Below are 21,879 nucleotides of genomic sequence, written 5' to 3'. Positions count from 1 at the left end.
GTGAAGAGGACATCACCTTTGTGTCCTCAATGGTAGTTATGACCATGAGGCTTTGCATGGAGAGTTTGGTGAAATCACTGTCTGCTGGCCTATTTAGAATCCGCCTTTGCAGACTTTCAAAAGCGGTATTATCCATGAAACCAAGAAGTTTCCAAACCTACACGTTGTTATGAGTGGTAGTGTACCGTAGTGAATAAATTAAAAACAGCAGTTTGTGTCTGCAAAAAATTACCCATGGGAAGTCGTTTCATGGTTGAATGTCTTCTGCAGAGCTCCTAATGACACACAGCATACAGGGGTGAGTAGAACATGAGGTCATGTGAAATCAAGGGCCCAATGTAAAAATAAAAAAGCTTTTCTCCTTCAACTATCATTCTTTTTTTGTCTTTTAGGAAGGAAATGGAAAATACATCCAACTACAATTATGATACTGACTATGAAAGTGATGACTGTGACAAGAGTGATGTCATCAAATTTGGAGCCATAGCCACTACGCTGTTCTTCTGTGTGGTGATGGTCCTCAGCCTCATTGGAAACCTGCTGGTGATTGTGCTCCTGCTCAAGTATGAAAACCTCAAGTCCATCACCAACTGCTTCATCTTCAACTTGGCTCTGTCAGACCTCATGTTTACCTTTGGATTACCCTTCTGGGCATACTATCATTTGGACCAGTGGTTGCTTGGAGACTTCACCTGCAAAGCTGTCAATTTTGTGTTTTACGCTGGCTTCTACAGCAGCGTGTTGTTCTTGACTGTAATGACTCTGCGAAGGTACAGGGCGGTGGTGCATCCTCTGTCTGACCGGGGTGAGAAACGAACATGTTTTGCTCTGAGTTTGTCAGTCTGCATTTGGGTCGTCAGCTTTGCTGCAGCGATGCCGGCAACATTACGTAACACGGTACAGGAGTATTACAAAGTGATTCACTGCCAGTATGACGACGTTAATTGGAAACATGCTGCATCATTTCTACAAAATGTATTTTTCTTCCTTGCCTTTGGAATTATGTGTTTCTGTTACTCCAGAATATTGAAGACCGTCCTGAATTCACCAACAAGTAAAAGAATTCGGACAGTGAAATTGATTTTTGTCATTGTGGTTGTGTTTGTGCTAGGGTGGGCACCATACAATATAGTGATATTCCTCAGGACCTTTGCAGATCGTTACCCTTTCAATGAGTGCAATGTGAACATAAACCTGGATTATGCCTACTATGTTTGCCGACTAATAGCCTACTCACACTGTTGCCTCAATCCTGTGTTCTACGCCTTTGTTGGAGTAAAGTTTAGAAAACACCTTAAAGTGATGGCTCAGAAAATGACGCTGCCACAAGCCAGCGTGGAGTCTCAGCGCACCAGAATGGTAATCATGCCATCACAAGGGTCTATGTACTAGCCTGTGTGTGCCGCCACTCTATGACAAGGACTTGTTTGGAGATTCTGATGATATGCAGGACACATACTGTGAAGGAAAAATGTCTGTACACTTCAATCCTTTTGTTCATCAAATATCAAAGCTGTTGGTTGATTGACCTTCCTTGGCGCTCAATTGTTTGGATGCAGGACACATAGTGAAACAGGGATGTCGTTACACCTGAATAACTGGAGCTGGCAACACAAGGACAATCACATGATCTAAACCTTGTGAATTTAATCATCTGAAGTGTATTAAAGATGGCAAATGTGCATTAAGAATGGTATGTAGCAATGGTAATAGAATATGGGTTTGTCTGTGTATGTGTATGGGGCAATAGGTATTCTTTTGTGCTGGGCTGCCTAAAGGCCTCAGTTTACATGCTACGCCAATGGAGAGGCACATTGACGGGTGCATCTGTAATCCTCAAGTATTGGCAAAGGACGCGCTCAACTTCTTGGAAAAACGAAAGTCTTTGGGTGCGAGATAAAAAGCGTCAACTTAAGGAAGAAAAATCCGCACTCACAAACTGCGTCTCATTATTTATTTATATTACCACCATGTCCAAAAAGCAACCACGTACCACGCACTGATGAAGGCTTGTTAGCCGAAACGCGTTTGCTTTTTGGACATGGTGGTAATATAAATAAACTAGAATGGGCACTCGGTAGAGCGCAAACCTTCGCCTACGCCACTTATTTTTTTCTGGCCATCTTCAGAGTGTGGGACATAACATTCTCCAAATGTTGGTGTTAGTTTCATTGAAATCGGACCAGAATATTGTAATATTACATATTTGGCCCAGTCTTGACCTCTTACTCAATTCCGCATGCACACGTTGTTCTGGCATGTAGTGCTTGGCAAAGAAAAACGTTTTTGACCTTTTCGTGACCTTGACCTTTGACCCAATCACTCCCAATAAGTAATTGATTGTTCCTTGAGTCATGACCAATCATCCCAGTAAATTTCATAAAAATCGGCTGAATTTACGTTTTTGACCTTTTCGTGACCTTGAACTTGACCTTTGACCCAATCACTCCCAAAAAGTAATCGATTGTTCCTTGGGTCATGACCAATCATCCCACTAAATTTCATAAAAATCGGCTCAATTTATGTTTTTGACCTTGACCTTTGACCCAATCACTCCCAAAAACTAATCGATTGTTCCTTGGGTCATGACCAATCATCCCACTAAATTTCATAAAAATCGGCTCAGTTCTGACTGAGTTATACGAAGTACAAACAAACATTTTGACCTTGACCTTTGACCTTTGACCCAATCACTCCCAAAAACTAATCGATTGTTCCTTGGGTCATGACCAATCATCCCACCAAATTTCATAAAAATCGGCTCAGTTCTGACTGAGTTATACGAAGTACATACAAACAAACAAACAAACATATTCACAAATAAATAAATAAATACACGGCGGTCAAAACATAACCTTCGCCGACTTTGTCTTGGCGAAGGTAACAAAACATAACCTTCGCCGACTTTGTCTTGGCGAAGGTAATAATGAGACGCAGTTTGTGAGTGCGGATTTTTCTTCCTTAAGCATCTGTAATCCTGTCAGAAGCAATTGTGCAAATTTGCAAATGAGACCCTGTCTTGATTTTGCACAGTGCAAATGGGTTCCTTTCCAGCGCCCGGTGCTTGACTTGTCTACCACACTTGTGGTCTGTGCAGCAGCCTGATGTTTTTTTTTTTACTTGATCTTTAGTTTGAAAATGGATCGCACACAGTTTTTTCTTCTTTCTTGTTCTTTTCTTTTTATTTAAACATTGCAGGGACTGATATGATCCATTTCCTAACTACTTGATTACTACAGAGACGCACCAACAAGACGGAAGAGCGCGGTGTGTGGAAGATAACTTTTACTTGATCTTTGAAATGATGCAATGGAAGGCGGAGCTCAAATGAACTGAAAAATATGTTTTGGTTAGACATTTCATACTTTCCATCGAATGAAAATGACAAGACAAAAGGAAAGTGAAAATTTGTGGGCGTTTTGAAATTTTATTTGAAAATCTGAAGAAAGGAAATAAGAAAGAATGACAACAGGTGGTGTTTATGTTCCACTTACAGTAAGTCGCAGTGTCAGTGACTTATACAGTAACAATGGTGTTATGTCTGCTTTGCCTGTCATTACACATCCACACACCAAAAAGGTTTTCTGTGTGAATAACAAGGATGACAATCTCTTACAAAACATTTTACTTTTATGACTTAACAATTCTCAATGGTGACACACAACAATGTTTTTAACTTTTTGTACTATTAATATATTAGATTTGTCATGGATTCCCTCTGCCTGCCTGGTAACTACACTCAATTGGTTCCAATCATCTGTCACCTTGCTCTCCACTCTCTCTGATTACCTCCACCTGTCCCTACTCTGCTCCACTCTGCTCACTGCTCTGCCTAATCACCCTCACCTGTCTCCACTCTGCTCTCTCTCACTCAGCCTCGTTACCTCTCCAGCTGCACTGCATTTGCCAGTAACCATACTCTGCATATAAAGCCCTGTGTTTCAGTCATTCCTTGTCAGATCGTCTGCAAGTTCACACTCATGTTACCAGTCTGCTCCTGCTACCTCTGACTCCTGTACCCGGACCCGCCTGAATTCTGTTCTGTTCTCCAACCCCGGAAACCCGACCCGCCTTTGACTTCGACTCTGATCTCTCCTCTGCCCCCGGTAATTTTGACCTGCCTTCTGCTTTACACTTTTGACTTGGATTTGCCCTGAACTGTGCCGCTGCCCTATTTTCACCTGCTGTTGTGTGTGTGTTTTCCCCAGGACTCCCGGACTCCCCAGCTCCCGTGCTCGCTGCTCAGTTTCCTGGGGAGGCACACACACACAGCCCCTGGGACCCCTGGAGCCCCAAGACCCTGGTGACCCCCCGACAAACCCGAAACCCTGGTAACCCCCAGAAGCCCAGAACTTGGAACTCCTCTCCTTTCCCACTCCCCTTTCCCTAATTCAATAAATACCCTTCTGGGTTCGAACGCATCTGGTTCCTCCGTCTCGTACTTGACAGATTAGATTAGATTAGATTAGATTAAACTTTATTTATCCCCAAGGGGAAATTGTTTTTCCAGTTTGCTCTGTAGATTAAAAAGAGAAGTAAAAATAAAAATAATATAAAAATAAAAAAGTAAAAAAGTAGATACAAATAAATAAGGTGATCATGCAGAAAAGTCCAGGGGCCTCATTTATCAAGCGTTCTTACGAACAGATCTGTGCGTAAAGTGTGCGTGCGATCATTCCTGAGCAAAGTGTGGGATTTATGAAAATGTACTTGAACGTAGAAATGTGTGTTATAGACAGCCTGCCAAGACTCTAAATAAAACTTTTGATGGCATTTTTTGTTAAAAGTTGGCAACCATGCCAGAAGTTATCAGCATGGACTAAGGTTTCAGAATCACCTGGTTGCCAACATGGAACTTGACCTTTAGGGTCAAATTTCAAGGTCAAAAGGTCAAAAACGGTGTATTTTGTGGTTGTTCTTTTCTGGGGGCTTCATATTCATGGAATTTGTTTTTCAAAAGTTGGGAACCATCCTAGCAGTTATTAGTAAGGTCTGAGGTTTCAGAATATTGTGGTTGCTAAAATCATATTTCAGATTTAAGGTGAAATTTAAAGGTAAAATCAATAAATAAAGCAATAAAATGTGGAGTTTGCTTGTTTATAGGGGTCTTTTTTGTGCTGTTCTTTTTTTAAATGTTGGAAACTATGCTAGAAGTCATCAGTAGGGTCTGAAGTTACAGACTTCAGTGGTTGCCAAAGTCATATTTATGATTTAAAGTCAGATTTGAAAATAAATGAAAAAAATCAGTGTGTATCTTTGTCAACCAGTCAATGGCAGGTAGAGTGCTTAAATAGACTTTTGATTGTTAAGTCTTGTTAAAAGTTGGCAACCATGCTTTCAGGATGAACTAAGGTTTCAGAATCACTCTGTTGCCAACATGGAACTTGACCTTTAAAGGTCAAATTTGAAGGTCAAAAGGTCAAAAACAGTGTATTTTATGGTTATTCTCTTTTGAGGGGCTTTATATTTATGGAATTCTTTCCCCGATGTTGGCAACCATGCTAGCAGTTATCAACAAGGTCTGAAAATGCCATTTCAAATTTAAGGTGAAATTTGAAGGTATTATAGAGGTCAAACCGTCAAAAATATATACATATTGTGATGTGCTTTCATAAAATATAAATTGTTTGCAATAAGTATTGGAGAATTAGTACCTGGGGCATGGGGTTTTCAAATATATTGATGAATCATGTGAATTAATGAATATACAGTATTTAGAATCCACATGGCCATTATTATTGTGGTCTGAATTACAGATTGTTTCTTTATTTCAAGTCAATAATTCATTGAACTGTGTAGCGTTGCACTTACTGTTGCAGTCCTTACAAAACATTTATCTCATGCTGATCATGTTCCATCCCTGTAGTGTTTAAACAGCCATCTGCATTACAACCACATGCAGGCATACTGGGCAGTCCATTCTTCAGGCAACTGCAGGCATGTGTACGACACTTGGTTCTACAACCACATGTAATCAGTTCTAAACAACTCTGTGGAACTGGAGGCTTCCTTTGCCACACAGCCACCAAGTGTTGGTCTACCACTTTCCAACCACCTGTCTCCTCAGGGCTTTCATTAACATATACCTTGTCAGACAGCAGCCATACCTTTGCCTGATGATTTGCACATGCAAGATGCAATGCCAATGCATCACTTGTCGGTGGTAACATGTCAATTGCTCTTTTGCCTTTCTGAAACACAAACTCCTCCATCTACTTCAGGCCCATCCCGACCAACACCATGTAAAAGTTCTGGGTGTTGCAGGTATACAGTCCAACATGACTTTTTCCCATGTCCAGCAAAGGAGGAGACAGTATCACAACCAAGTATGTTTTCCACAATCTGTTTAGGAAGACTCTCATTGATAAGGTTTACTGGGTAGCTCTCATGTTCCTTGGAAGTCCCACTCATCATCCACACCTTGCAGGCTTGGTCCCTTGTGAAGTGAAGAAGCAGAGGGAGAACCTCAGTGTCACGGCTCTTCGCAATGATGTTCTCGTAACCAGAATTAATTGCTTCTAGCATATGCAGGATGATACGTGTATCAGCCTCTTCGTGGTTTACCTGAAGACCAGGAATAATTCCATGTGTCGTGGAAAACCCACTGGGGATGCTTCCACCAACAACAATCTCTTTGTTTGTCTCACTTGTTTTAGAAAGTCTGCCACTCAGGAACATTGCAAGATCCTCCTTGTTTTCATCCAGTGCAATGAAGTTCTTCCAGACATGGGGAAGTTGAAAATCATCCCTATCTATCACCTTGCGAATCAGTCTCTTTTGACCAGCTCTTTTGTTCCTTGTAGCCGATTTGATAGACAAGGGTTTGTACTGTTCAAACACGACATCAACCCTGGACACTTTGCCACTCTCTTTCATCAGAATATTCTGAAAGTTTCTGGCATAATCACCAAATGTCCTGCAGTGGGATGGGTTTCCTAGTGACTGAATTAGTGCGTGGCCGTCTATGATGAGGCAGGTTTTCTCTGTGGAACAACCGATAGTTCATGCTCCAAGACCTTGTGGAGATTGACTTCCCGGCCAGCTTGTGCCGCATTGAAGAGTCTCTGCATCAGTCTGCCTTGATTGTACTGCTGGCTTTCTGTTTCTGGTTCTGAACAGGAATCTCATACAGTGTTGCAAAAGTCTTAGACATCTGCCTTTTCTGGCTTGCAAAGTCCAGTCCCAGTCCCCCTCCTGGTAGAGAAGTTGTCCTCTTTGTCTTCAGTTCAAATGACCAGTTCAAATGACACATTTCTGAATGTACAAGGTTGACTAGCCAGAGTTGCTCCATGATTTGCTAAATCAAGCATCTCACTATAAAGTATTGAGCTAATTATAATACAACAGTGATTTTGACAACAATTGGAATCTAAAACTTCAGGCACTACTGATGATTATTAACATTATTAACACTTATTAACATCTTTAAAAGAAGAATGGCATTACAATATATCCTCACAGAAAGATGAATCAGACAAATCACAAATAAGACATGTATTCATTTTACCTTCAAATGTAACCTTAAATTCGAAATTTTACCATGAGATTCTGGAATATGAGAGCTTACTGATAACTGCTAGCATGGTTGCCAACATTGGGGAAAGAATTCCATAAATATAATGCCCCTCAAAAGAGAATAACCATAAAATACACTATTTTTGACATTTGACCTTCAAATTTGACCTTAAAGGTCAAGTGCCATGTTGGCAACCAGGTGATTCTGAAACCTTAGTCCATGCTGACAACTTCTACCATGGTTACCAACTTTTAAAAAGAATTAACAATCAAAAGTCTATGTAAGCATTCTAGCTGCCGTTGACTGGTCTACAAAGATACCCGCTTCTTTTTTATTTATTTATTTTCAAATCTGACTTTAAATCACAAATATGACTTTGGCAACCATTGAAGTCTGTAACTTCAGACCCTACTGATGACTTCTAGCATAGTTTCCAACATTAAAAAAAGAACAGCACATAAAAAGACCCCCATAAATAGGCGAACTCCACATTTTATTGATTTATTTATTACTTTTATCTTTAAATTTCACCTTAACTTTGAAATATTATTTAAGGAACCACTATATTTTGAAACCTCAGACCTTACTAATAACTGCTAGCATGGTTGCCAACATTTGAAAAACAATTCCATGAATATGAAGCCCCCAGGAAAGAAAAACCTCAAAATACACCATTTTTGACCCTTTGACCTTGAAATTTGACCCTAAAGGTCAAGTTCCATGTTGGCAACCAGGTGATTCTGAAACCTTAGTCCATGCTGATAACTTCTGGCATGGTTGCCAACTTTTAACAAAAAATGCCATCAAAAGTTTTTTTAAGCAGTTTAGCTGCCCATGGCAGGCTGACTATAAATCTACGCACAGCTTTGACCATGCTTACGCACATTACCTAGTGGTAGAATAACCAAACTGCAAATAGGCTAGTGTTGATCGGTGCGCATGGGAATATTTCAATGCTCATTCAATTGTTGCATAACAGTGTGCCTGACGGCATTTAGGGTCGTGTACACAATGTAATTCCGAAGCACTGTGTTAATTGCGCTGCATTAAACCTACCTGACGTTCATGCATTTCATTCAGAGTGAATTAAATAATTGTTTCACCTGAAGACCTCACAATAATCAACCTAGCTTAATTAATATGGGTATAAAAGGCACACGTAGGACATGCCATTCAGAATACAACATGGCCCATCTTGCTTTGCTGGAGGATCTGGGAAACCGTGCGCTACGGAGGGAGCGCGTGTTCAGGGAGCGTGCCGATTTATTGGCAGAAAGTAGTGAGTGGCTCCTAAGCAGGTTCAGATTCCCTAAATACAGTCCCAGGAAAAAGTTTGTACACCCTTTGAAATTTCTTACATTCCTGTCAAAATTGATCATAAAACATGGTCTGATCTTCCCGGAAATCTCAAGAAGGAACAATCAGAGTCTGCTTCAATTAATTCCACCCAAACATTTACATGTTATCATATTTTTATTGGTCATAGGGCCATAACATTTACAGGAGAGCAGGGCATAAGTAAGTACACCCTTGCATTAAGTAGGTTTTAACCCTCAGTTAGTTGCAATATCATCAACCAGACTTGTCCTGTAGTTGCAGATCAGATTAACAAAACAATCTGTTTGTATCTTGTCTCCCTCTTCTTTAGAGAACTGCCTCTCGTCAGCAAGGTTTGTGGGATGTCTGGAGTGCATAGCTTTCTTGACTTCATGCCATATAATCTCAATTGTTTTTTGTCAGGGCTTTTACTGGGCTATTTCAGAATGTGTATTTCATTATTATGAAGCCATTCTAAAGTTGATTTGCTTCTAAAGGATGGGTTGTTGTCACATTTCAGGACCCATACTCTTGTGTGCTTCAACTGTGTGACAGACTTCCTCACGTTTTTTTCTGTAAAATATCACAATAAACTTGAGTTCATTGTTCCACTGATAATAGCAAACTGTCAAGGGCCTGAGGCAGCAAGGTAGCCACATATAATGATGCTCCCGCCACCATACTCAGAAGAGGAGATGTAACCAAGAATAGCTAAAAATGGGATTCATTCTGCCATTTTAAAATTAATGGGGTTTCTGTCCAAAAAAATATTGCTGCACCTTTGAGGTTTGCGAAAAAGCATTTTTATGCTTCATAGAATTACTGCAAAATATTCTGTAGACCAACGTTGAAACCAAAGTTGAATTGTTCAGGGGAACACACAATGTCATGTTTGGAGGAGAACTGGAGAACCACACCTTCACCAAAACATCATCTCCACCTTCGAGTATGGTGGCGGGAGCATCATTATATGCGGCTACCTTGCTGCCTCAGGCCCTTTTCAGTTTGCTATTATCAGTGGAACAATGAACTCAGAAGTTTATCGAGATATTTTACAGAAAAAAAGTGAGGTAGTCTGTCACAGTTGAAGCACACAAGAGGATGGGTGCTGAAATGTGACAACAACCCATACTTTAGAAGTAAATCGACTTTAGAATGGCTTCATAATAATGAAATACACATTCTGAAATAGCCCAGTCAAAGCCCTGACAAAAAACAATTGAGATTATATGGCATGAAGTCAAGAAAGCTATGCACTCCAGACATCCCACAAACCTTGCTGACGAGAGGCAGTTTTCTAAAGAAGAGGGAGACCAGATACATCAAGATTGTTTTGTTAATCTGATCAGCAACTACAGGAAACATCTGGTTGAGGTTATTGCGACTAACTTAGGGTTAAAACCTATTGAATGCAAGGGTGTACTTACTTATGCCTTGCTGTCCTATGAATGTTTACATCTTATGGCCAATGAAAATATGAAAACTTGTAAATGTTTGGGTTGAATTAGTTAAAGCAGACTCTGGTTGTTCCTTCTTGTGATTTCCGGGAAGATCAGACCATGTTTTATGACCAATTTTGACAGAAAGGTAAGAACTTTCAAAGGGTGTACAAACTTTTTCCTGGGACTGTATATATTGCTCGATCTCTGCCGTGAATTGGGGCCTTTTCTCGAGCGAGAAACTAAGCGCACGCAAGCCATACCTGTCCATATACAGGTGCTCTCCACTCTGGGCTTTTTGGCTACAGGTACATTTCAGCGCGAGGTAGGAGATCGATGCGGCATTTCACAGCCGTCCATGAGCCGAATTCTGCCCACAGTGTTGGATGCGATTATTTCTTTGGCACTGACTTATATTCGATTCCCTTATGGGGGTCCACGACAGGCAGAAATTAAGCGAGGCTTTTATGGTATGGCACAGTTCCCCAACGTCATAGGAGCTATAGACTGCACTCACGTCGCACTAAAAGCACCATCAGAGCAAGAATACAACTTCGTGAATAGGAAGAAGCAGCACTCCATTAATGTGCAGCTTATATGCGACCGTGATATGCTGCTTCTCAATGTCGTTGCCCGATGGCCAGGGGGGACACACGATTCATTCATTGTGCAAAACAGCTCTGTGGGCCTTTGCTTACAAGGTGGGGCTGTTGAGGATGGATGGCTCATTGGTGAGTGTTGCGCAGAATGTTTGCAACATTGGTTATATTGCAACATTGGTTATATTTGTGTTTAATGTCGTACTGCAACATGTATGTTAACTTCCTGAATGCAATACTAACCTACGTGTCTCCTAGGTGACCAAGGTTATCCGCTGAAAGAATGGCTCATGACTCCACTAACTAACCCGCAAACGCGGCAGGAGAAAGCTTACAACCGGGCCCACACGTGCACCAGAGTCACCATAGAGCGCGCAATTGGTTTGCTGAAAGGCCGATGGATGTGCCTGTCAAGCGCGGGTGGGACGCTCCAATATCGACCTGAAAAGGTGTGCAACATTGTGACGCCGTGCTGTGTGCTTCATAATTTGGCCATCGGAAGAGGCATCCCCCTGCAGGTACCACCAAGACCAGACGACCCTTTGGAAGCTGGAGAGCCTTGCGCAGAGCCCATTGCACCTGGTGCCATGCGGTTGAGGGCAAGGATAATACAAGGATTTTAGGCCAGTCTACCCATGTTAGGCATATAATTTACCCAGTGTGTGTTGCACAATGACAGACTCAGACGTTTAGCACTTCACATTTTATTTATCATTTCGGATGCACACGAGGCAATCGTTTTCAGCGACTCACTAATCTCTGTGAGCACGTGTGTCAGACTCTCCAGTTGCCCATTGATGTTTCTAACAGCCCCAGCGATGTCTTCTTGATTTTGCAGGACCTCTTCCGTCAGCACCCTTGGTGCCTTAGGCTGACGCACAGCGGAGGATGAGGACAAGTCGGGCTCCCCCTGCACCAGCTCTACCACCACGACAGAAGCGCACGTGTCTGCGTAAAGAGACAGATGTGTTAAATGACAATCAGTTTAAACGTTTGTACAATAAGTTGAAATTCTGTGGCTCCATTTCTATTTTTTGTTTTTGTTTTAAATAAATGTGTGCAAAGACTGCTTACCTTCATCTTGGTCATCGTGTGCTTCACTGTTTGACCTGCTCACTGTGGGTTCAAGGTCCGTGTCTCCGGCTGTACAGTTTATACCGGAGATCGCGGAGTCCCCAATAATTGCTGCAACCTGTTCATCCAATGCTGATAGTTTTTCGAGGTTTTGCCCTCCGCCGGTCAAACTAACAGCCCTCTTATGAGCGGCTAAACGTTTTTTTTTTGCATTTAACTTAACGTCGAACCATTTCTTTTTTATTTCTGAAACGGTCCGTTGTTCAGACCCTACAGCATTTACGCCGCTCGTCACCTTGTCCCAAGCAATGTTTTTCCTTTTGTTTGTCACGCCACAATCCAAAGTGCCAAATAATATTTTTTGATTGTGGCCTACCTCTGTTACTAAAGCTTCAATTTCTGTCTCAGAGAAATTGCGTTTCTTGGCGCGCCTCTCCATGATTCCAACAAGGATTTAATTGCGAGTTCCGGTGACTTTTAAAGGGATTAGATTGTTGATGCCATATTTGGTTAATTGGGGGCGTTCCATGATGCAAATTAGCCTGATCGTGCCCGCGCAAGGTGAAGTAGCAGGTGTGGGATTTGTCTTTGCAGATTACCTACCGGTGTGCGTACGACCAGTGTTAGAACGTTTGATGAATGCCGATTTTTCTGTACTTGCGCACATTCTAAATTTCACTCATACGGCAGAATTTAGAAGGGATTCTACGAACTAATGATAAATGAGGCCCCAGGAGTTTCTCTTTGTCCTTAATGGACAAATTATAGAGTTGCATGGCTCTAGGGACAAATGATTTCCCCAGTCTGTCAGTCCTGAATTTCAGTGCTCTCAGCCTCCAGCTGAACACACTCTTTTGTTGGATGATTGTGTTGTAGAGTGGGTGCGCCTTATTGTCCAAGATGGTGAGCAGTTTGCTCAAAGATCTTCTATCTGACAATGAAGTGAAGTTCTCCAGCTTTCCTCACCAGTCTGTCAAGCCGCGCAACATCTCTCTTCCTTATGCTTCCACCCCAGCAGACCACTGCATAAAAAAGTACACTGGCAACCGCAGACTGATAGAACATAGTGAGGAGTGTGTTGCACACATTGAATGATCGTAGTTTCCTCAGGAAGTATAGCCGACTCTGTCCTTGTTTGTATACTGCATTTGTATTGGCAGACCAGTCTAGTTTGTTATCCAGATATACCCCCAGATACTTATACAGTGAGGAGAATAAGTATTTGATCCCTTGCTGATTTTCTTGGTTTGCCCACTAATAAAGACATGATCAGTATTTAATGTTAATGATAATATGTATTCTAATATGGAGAGACAGAATATCAAAAAGAAAATGCAGAAATTAACTCTAAAGAATATATAATAATTGATTTATATTTAATTGAGGGAAATAAGTATTTGATCCCCTGCCAACCATTAAGAGTTCTGAGCCCGCAGATCAAATGGCACTTCCAATCAACTTGTTATCTGAATTGAATACACCTGTTAATAGTAACCTACACAAAAGACACATTGAATCTGCAGAATCAGTCCATAGAATCAGTCAATCAATCAAACTAAACTCGCCAACATGGGACAGACCAAAAAGCTGTCAAAGGATGTCAGGGAAAAGATTTTTGAACTCAACAAGGCTGAAATGGGCTCCTGGTTATTAAAGAGCAAACTGTTGGTGTATTTCTTCCCAATTTTAGGACATACAAAATGATCATCAATCATCAATCTTAGGCCTGTCTCTGGTTCCATACAAGATTTGACCTTGTGGGAATTTAATAACCATAAAAAAAGGAGATAAAGCACCTTAAAACTGTATGGGAGGAGCTAGGAAATGATCTCAAGGCAGCTGGGACCTCAATCACTAAGAAAACTATTGGAAACACTTGATACCACAGCGGATTAAAATCCTGCAGTGCATGTATGGTACCCCGTCTTCAGAAGGAACCTGTTCAGGCTCACCTGAGGTTTGCTAATGAACATCAAACTGGATTAGGATATGATTGGGAGGTGCTGGAATCAGATGACACCAAAATCAAACTGTTTGGCATTAACACAACTCGATGTGTTTGGAGGAAGAGAAATGCTGCCTATGATCCCAAGAACAACACCTTCTCCAACATCATAAATGAAAGTGGTAACATAATGTTTTGAGGTTGTTTATCTGGCCAAGACACAGGACAACTTCAAATCGTCAAGAAATGGATGGAGGGAGACATGTAAACATACAATGCTGCATGCCAACCTCTTTCCCACCACCACTAGACTGAAGTTGGGTCATAGATTGGCGTCCCAATATGATAATAATCCATAACATACAGCCCAAGCAACGAAGGAGTAGCTCAAGCAGAAGCACATTAAGGTCATGAAGTGGCCTAGACAGTTTCCAAACATTAACCCTATAATAATCCTGTGAAGGGAACAGAAGCTCCCATTTGGCAAGCTGCAGTCATACAACTTAAGTGATTTAGAGATGATCTGCATAGAAAAGTGGACAAAAATCCTTTCTAATATATCCACAAACATTGTCATTAACTGAAAGAAACATCTGACCTCTGTATGAGAAAACAAGGGCTTTGCCTCCAAGTATTTTGTCTTCTTTGACTAGAGGGGTCAAATACTTATTTTCCTCAATGGAATACAAATCAATTAAAATATATTCTTCAAAGTTATTTTCTGGATTTTCTTTTTGATATTCTGTCTCTCTATATTAGAATACATTTTATCATTAATATTATAGAATGATCATATCTTTATTAGTGGGCAAACCAACAAAATTAGCAAGGGATCAAATACTTATTCTCCTCACTGTATGTCCTTACAATCTCCACTTCAACACCATCAATGGCGGCAGGTTCCAGAGCTGGCTTGGACCTCCGAAAATCCACCACCATCTCCTTGGTCTTTGTGGTGTTGAGTTGAAGGTGGTTGATTTTGCACCAATGCACAAAGCCTTCCACCAGACTCCTGTACTCCCCCTCCTGCCCCTCCTTTATACAACCTACAATTGCAGTGTCGTCAGAGAACTTCTGCATGTGGCATGACTCTGTGTTGTAACTAAAGTCTGAGGTATACAAGGTGAAAAGGACAGGAGAGAGCACAGTACCTTGGGGCGCTCCTGTGCTGCACATTAAAGTGTCTGAGAGGCAGTCTTTGAGTCTGACAAACTGTGGCCGCTCTGTAAGGTAGTCAGTGATCCAGTTGACTAGGAGGGCATCCACACCCATCTGCAGGAGCTTCTCTCCCAGTCTGGAGGGTTGGATGGTATTGAAAGCGCTGTCAAAGTCAAAGAACATGACTCTCACAGCGCTATTCCCTTTATCCAGATGAGAGTGTGTCCTGTATATGTAAAATATTGTACAGTAATATACCACTGTAATAAAGTCGCTGTAATAAAGTGAAATGGAACATGACTGAAATGGAAAACCTGTAACCTTGAAAACCTGCAATCTCTAGTCATCCCTAAAACACCACGATATTACAACAAGATAACATAATGTACTGTTCATTGCATGTCTATATGCTGTACATGTTTTTTTAGTATGGTACATTCTTGGCCAGTCAAAATACAACCCACTGTTTTTAAATTCCGTTTTGAAGAATTAAAGATGTATCGGCAACTGCATGTGTGAAGTCTCAGCATTTTCTGTGCGGACTAGAGGTGAGAGGCCGGCGATCAGGGCTGGACTGGCCATTTGGCATACTGGGCATTTCCCGGTGGGCCCTGCACCCTTGTGGGCCCCTATTTTCAGAAAAAGATTTTTTGTTTTCACATTTCTGAAAATAGGGAACCCACAAGGGTGCGGGGCCCGACGGTGATTAAGTTCTGCACCACCGCTAATAATGAGGGGACCCTTTAAGTCAAAACTGCCCGGGCGCCATTCATATCGCCTACCCCTACAGTACCTGAGAGTCACGGAGGTGCGCTGGAGGTCCTCCACGGTGGCCTGCTCGGGCACGCCCAGGGTCAGGGGGAGCACGCGGTGCCCCCGATGGAAGACGTGGATGTCCGCCCCGGGGAGCTTGTGGTCGGCCAGGGAGCAGGCGATGAAGCGCACGCCTTCCCCGCGGTTGGCCTAGATCAGCTCTTGGAAGACGTGCAGCTTCTCGCGCATCTTCTTGGAGATGTTCCGACAGCAGAACCACGGCTTCTCCTCCGTCTCCTCCTTCCCCTTCTCCTCCGCCACCACAACCACCGACGTTGTGGGTCTGGCGGCTCCGCCGTCCACCGATGCTGTGGCATCAGACCCCTTTGCCTGTGGGGCGGGTGGCAGTTGCCTGGCGGTCCACTGAGGTAAAGGAGAAGGAGATGACGGTCTCCTTCTGGGGGTCCAGGTGGAACTCCTTCAGGTGCTCTTCGGAACAAACGGTGGCCATGCTGCCAGGGTTGCGCACGTACAGCTTCAGCACCTTAGCCTCCGACCGCCTCTCGTTCAGCCACTGTAGCAGCCGAGTGGCGCCGAACGGCGACCCCTGGTGAGCGTTCAGGGCGCTGTCCAGCGCTGCCTCCATCTGTTCGCCTCCTCGCACTGCATGCAGGAGCCCTGGGATGGTGTGCCGAAAGGAAGACCGGTAGTGGCGCAGCAGCTGCTGCACGAGCGTCAGGCGTTCCTGCAGACAGCCAAGCTGGCTCAGCAAGGGGACCTTAAAGGATAGTTCCGGTGTAAAATGAAAGTTTCACCATCTATTTCCCATGCCCCAAAATGTATCTAATGATGAGCCATTCCGGGAAATGCCGCGCCGTTATGGAGTTAGCTAATTTTAAGCTTTTTGGCAAAAAACGCAGCCAATGCATCATGGCGGGGCCAATTTGTAAATATTATTTTCTGATGTTTCCCCGCTATAAACAACCTCAAAAACGCTACACACTTCATCACAAAGGTCTCGTCAATCAAACCGAGGCACAGAGAAGATAATCGGACCACGCAGTCTTTCACTGGCCAGTGTTTTCAGAGGTGTCTCACTGTTGCAACTCTCTAGTCTGACACGGATGCAGACTACTCAATCAGGTGGCTAGGTAGGCTAAACATGGTCCGCGGTTCTTACACCGGCTGTGGCCGTAAAATGAAAAGCTGGAACCCCGACCGTTTTCACCGACTGCCACTGTCTAAACCAGCCATATTAAGGGAATGGCTAATAGCATTAGAAGTGGACGAAACTGACACAAAAACCCTGAGGGATCCCGACTACCGTAATATGGCACAGGTTGGAAAGGTATTGGCGTCAGTGCGCGTAATCTTGTGCAAAAAAGTGTCCTGTCTCCCTCCTCCAATGGGCAAGGTAAAAAATAGTCTAGGTTTCTTTAAATGAACAAGATTCAATGTCTGCTCAAATGTGAAATTGCCTAATTAAAATAAATAATAAAGAAAGAAGTGAAAGCCGAAATAGGCTAACCCACACCACGGCGAGACACTTTCGATTCTGTTAATTCCACGAAGCGTCAAAAAGTCAAAAGGCCGTTCATTGCACAATCCTCTCTGACAGCTCAAAGTTTGCGTGGCAGCTCTTGACTTGGGCTTAGTAATGAATCTGCTGTTCGTAAATTCAAGACGCTTTTCTATAGGCTGCATGTGGAAACGCAGTGCGGGAACAACAGAAATTCCAGAGCCAGACAGAAAACTTTCCAGTATCACGCAAAATTTGTGGAAGGATTGCCATGTTGGGGCACTTAGACAAGTACAAGGGATACAGATTCAGTAACTTGAACTATTTTGAGTAGCCTAACCGCTGAACACCTATTTCTAACTACTAAAACGTGAGGATATTAGGACACAGAAGACGTCGCCAAATCAGCTGGGAACCGTCATTTCTCTCTTTTCAAATAGCCCACTGCAAAGGGTGTTACCATAGGCTGTGTTACTGTCTTGTTCTTAATGAATCTCCCCCCAACAACAAAAACATGAGGTGTGGTCATTGCGTTATGACAGAGTTGCGTTTGAGGGAAAAGACGCATATTCTATTTGATAACTAGCGGTCCCGCGACCCAATGATGCGCAACTGCAAGTTGACTGCGGGCCTGGAGGTTGTGAGCGCGGCTTTGGGACGCGGCACTATGTTTAAGAATCCCTGCGTATGCGTCGGGAAGCTGAGAACGGCATTTGTTTCACTGAGGCTATCACTCCATCCATTGACTTATCAACCAGCTCCTCCAAAGCAGCCACCATCACTTCCTTAAAAACCTCTGCGTCCATAACCTGCCTAAATGGTTTGTTGTGACGGGTAAGAACCCATGCTGCTTTAACGGCCACACTGGTAACCCTCTGCTGCTCGGTGAGTGACCTGACAAGTATTTTGTTGCTGTGTGCATGTCTGAAAAAAATTGGCCCGCTTCCAAACTTAATTGCTGACCCCTGGTCTATGTACTATATACTATGTACTATGTACTACTCCACTAAAAGAGTGCCCTTTTCGATAGACTTCTGATAGGCCTTTTGTATGTCTTCAAGGAGGAGAAAGCCTGAAAGTGAAAGCCAAACAGGGAAACTGCAAATTCCATTGTCATTGTGACACAGCACTCTACAGCACATAACGAAATTGCATTTATGCCAGCCTCATGCAAGGGGGCAGCCCCCAATGGCGCCCGAAAGGGAGCCGTGTGGAGGGACGGTGCCATGCTCAGGGTACTTCAGTCATAGAGCAGGATGGGCAGAGAGGTGAGGTGGGCCGTACTCACCTGAACTGAAAAATAAATGTTTTGGTTAAACACGAGCCTTTCCATACAGCGAAAATGATATGTCAAAAAGCGAAAATCTGTGGGTGTGTTTTGACCTTTTTTTATTCGAAATTTGAACAAAGAAACGTGTGCTGTTCATTTACAGTAAGGTCACATAGTGTCAATGACTCATATCAATGTTGTTATGTCTGATTCGCTGTCAACCTGTCATGGGGATCCTTCTATGGCAGGTAGCCAAATGGTAGGCTTAGTTATAAGTACTGTATAGGGAAGATGGTTTTGCCATAGTAGATAGGCCTTAGGCTGCACTAATGCAGTGATTCCAAATCTGTGGGCCTAGGTCTATTGATAGGCTGCAAAGCCATTTTCCAGAAATATATTATTTGTGTGCGTACATCAGGGGTGTAAATCACAGTCTCCATGACGATACGATTCAATATTGATATCTTATTATTCGATGCGATGCTATTCGATTATTCTCGTTACTTAAGAATGCCCCATGATACGATGCAATACAATTAGATTTACAATACAATTTTTTTTTTCAATATTTTCCACTTCTATTATGTTATTGAGCTGGGGAATTGGGCAGGGGCCAGCGATTCGATTATTTTAGATAGGCCTACTTAAGAATGCCCCACGATACGATGTGATTTGATTCAATCGTCAGATTATATCTTGATATATGGATACATTTTCATTATTATTTACACCCCTTGCGTAGGCCTACATGTGTGAAAATGATCTCCTTTATTATGCTATGCATCAGAATTGTACGAAATTCCGAATGGAAAGAATTTCAATTCAAAATAATTTAATCTACACCACCCATTGAAAGTACATAGAACACCACCACCTAGTGTTCGTATTATGGCATTACTTTGAATTGAAATTCTTTCCATTCGGAATTTCGTACAAGTCTGTTATGCATTGCTGAGTGTGTCTTTCAAAGAGAAGGGATAGCCTGAATGTTGGAACCAGTGGCGGTCTTACAATAGAGGCGTACTTAGGCAACCGCCTTAGGCCCCCCCAAATTTAGGGCCCCCCAGACTAGCTGCGAACTTCCCAGAGGCCTACAGCTGGTAATTGGGGCCCTTTGGACAGTAATTCACAGATATTGCATTCATAAATATTCATTTTTGTACATCAGAAACGAAACAAGCATCATAATAAAGCACAAATAAATATACATTACATGCACACCCCCTAACTTACGCGTGAAAATGGTATAGTCCCTCTATGCCATGTGCGCGAGACGAAATACTCAAAACAACATTCACGATGACACACTTGTGCAAGTCGGCGCAGTGCAAATAAGTGCATTGCCAATTGCAATGAAATCAGAATGCAGTGTGGTTTTGTTGTGCTGTGCTGCCTGCGCGCGCATAATTGTGCAGCATGTGGCATCGCGAACGTGTTTTGCGAGAGGAGGAAGTTCACGGCAAGTCGGTTGTGAAGTTGTGAAATTATCAAAATGAAGCGCCAATAGGCCTATCCTAGTAGTGTTACCAAACGGAGGGAAAGGGAAGAGGCTTAATCAAAGACAAATGCACTTCCGAAGCTGACAAGCCTTTTTAATGTGTCAACACCGGTTATCCCGAATGTTGTGGATGACGCGCTGACAAAACAGTCCATAAAGATGACGAGCGGATTACTAATTCCAAAAATGAAGTGGTGGGAGAGGAGGACGTGGTGACTGGTGAGTAGGCCTACCAGTCCTGATTCTGTTTACCATCATCAAGAAGAAAGTGTTGTTCTTGAAGATGATCTGGCGTTGTGGTTAAAAGTAATCTACCGGTGTAACAGACTATCTTGGGCCGTAACAACTGGCGACTGCAGATATTAGAAGCAATTGGTCGTAAGTAAATGTCACTCTTAATCTGGGGCGTATGTCACAAGTGGACCAGGCCAAGTTCTGTGCTACGTTATGAAGTTTGGGCCATTTTTTACAGTGTGCCACAGTTACTAATTTTTTGCAGTGTTTTTAACCCGTGTGCTTTTTTTTAACTGAGTGAGTGTTTTTAACTTAGTGTTTAGTGGTTTTACCAAACGTGTTTGCAGTGCATTTTAAGTTTTTATCTAACCTGCTTGCAGTGGATTTTTACTAATGATTTGCCCAAGTAAATTAATGAGCACCTGGACTTGGCTTTCCACCAGAGTTCACAAAATGCCTCTCCCCACTCTGGCCACTAATTGAGGATGCCCATATATGGGCGCAGCTTCCTGTGAGCTGTGACTGGGACTAATTAGACACCCTTTAGTCTGTGCACGAAGTAATAGACAATTATCAGGGCTATGCCTGCATGCTGGAATTGTCCAATCACACGCTAATGTGTCTAACCGCCCCCACCTGTACAAAGGGGTATAAAAAGGCCAGTCTTTGTGCAGATGAGGAGGAGAGCACACCGGAAGAGGATCCCCTGTCGGCGGTGCTGCTGCCAAGTCTGCCTTGCTGCTCTGCTCTGCTCTGCTCTGCTCTGCCCGGCCCTGCTGCTGCGAACCCCCGACGGCGCTGCGAACCCCCGGCGAACCCCCGACGATACGGTGAACCCCCGGCGAACCCTAAACGGCGCATCCCGGTCCAGACAGACGGCGGCGCATCCCGGTCCAGACAGACGGCGGCGCATCCCGGCCCAGACAGACGGCGGCGCATCCCGACATCGTCTTGGTTTCCAGCCAAAGCTGTCCTTGCTAAATTCGCCTTAGGCCCCCAAAAGGCTAAAGGGCTCTGCATACTTCACGTGCGCACTTTGTCGCGAGTGGCGCGAGAACCATTAATGACGTCATCACTTGCGACAGACTATTCATACTTCAAAAGCGCTTTCGCTCGCATTGTCGGAAGTGCCCTCTGCTGTTCATGAGAGAAACGGCAGTATTTTTCGCAACTCGCAGCGTGAGTTCTATGGATGTATAAAATAGAAAGCCAAACACGGCTGCTGTAGGGCTACTGAACGTCTGACTTGTGACTTACCACATTGAAACATATATTTTTTGTTGTAGCCTACATTGCCAGATCATTCCAAGACCATGTGAGAGCATTGTTCTGGTGGCAGAATTTATAAATAGATCGCCGAACACAACGTGCTTCTGAACAAAGTAAACAATTGTTTCACTGAACAACATTTAAGAGAGAAGATAAAATAACTCTCTATGACATTTTATTATCCTCAAAATGATACAGGATCCATTCTGTAGTAGCCTACAGTAGTTATAGCCTCTCTTCGCAACTCCTGCTTTGTCTGCCTACCTGCGTGGTTGCTGGTGGCGCACG

General features: G+C 43.1%; 1 protein-coding gene across 1 annotated transcript; it reads left to right on the top strand.

Moving 5' to 3' along the window:
* The first annotated feature begins 387 nt into the window (after positions 1-387).
* Positions 388-1,452, top strand: LOC134450286 (chemokine XC receptor 1-like). Its single transcript, XM_063200129.1, has one exon. It carries the CDS (start codon positions 400-402, stop codon positions 1,390-1,392), a length of 993 nt encoding a protein of 330 aa, XP_063056199.1. The 5' UTR covers positions 388-399; the 3' UTR covers positions 1,393-1,452.
* The last annotated feature ends 20,427 nt before the right edge of the window (positions 1,453-21,879 follow it).

This window comes from Engraulis encrasicolus, chromosome 6, assembly GCF_034702125.1.
Source record: "Engraulis encrasicolus isolate BLACKSEA-1 chromosome 6, IST_EnEncr_1.0, whole genome shotgun sequence".
NCBI classification, from domain to species: Eukaryota; Metazoa; Chordata; class Actinopteri; order Clupeiformes; family Engraulidae; genus Engraulis; species Engraulis encrasicolus.
This window is presented reverse-complemented; position numbering and strand designations above follow the sequence as displayed.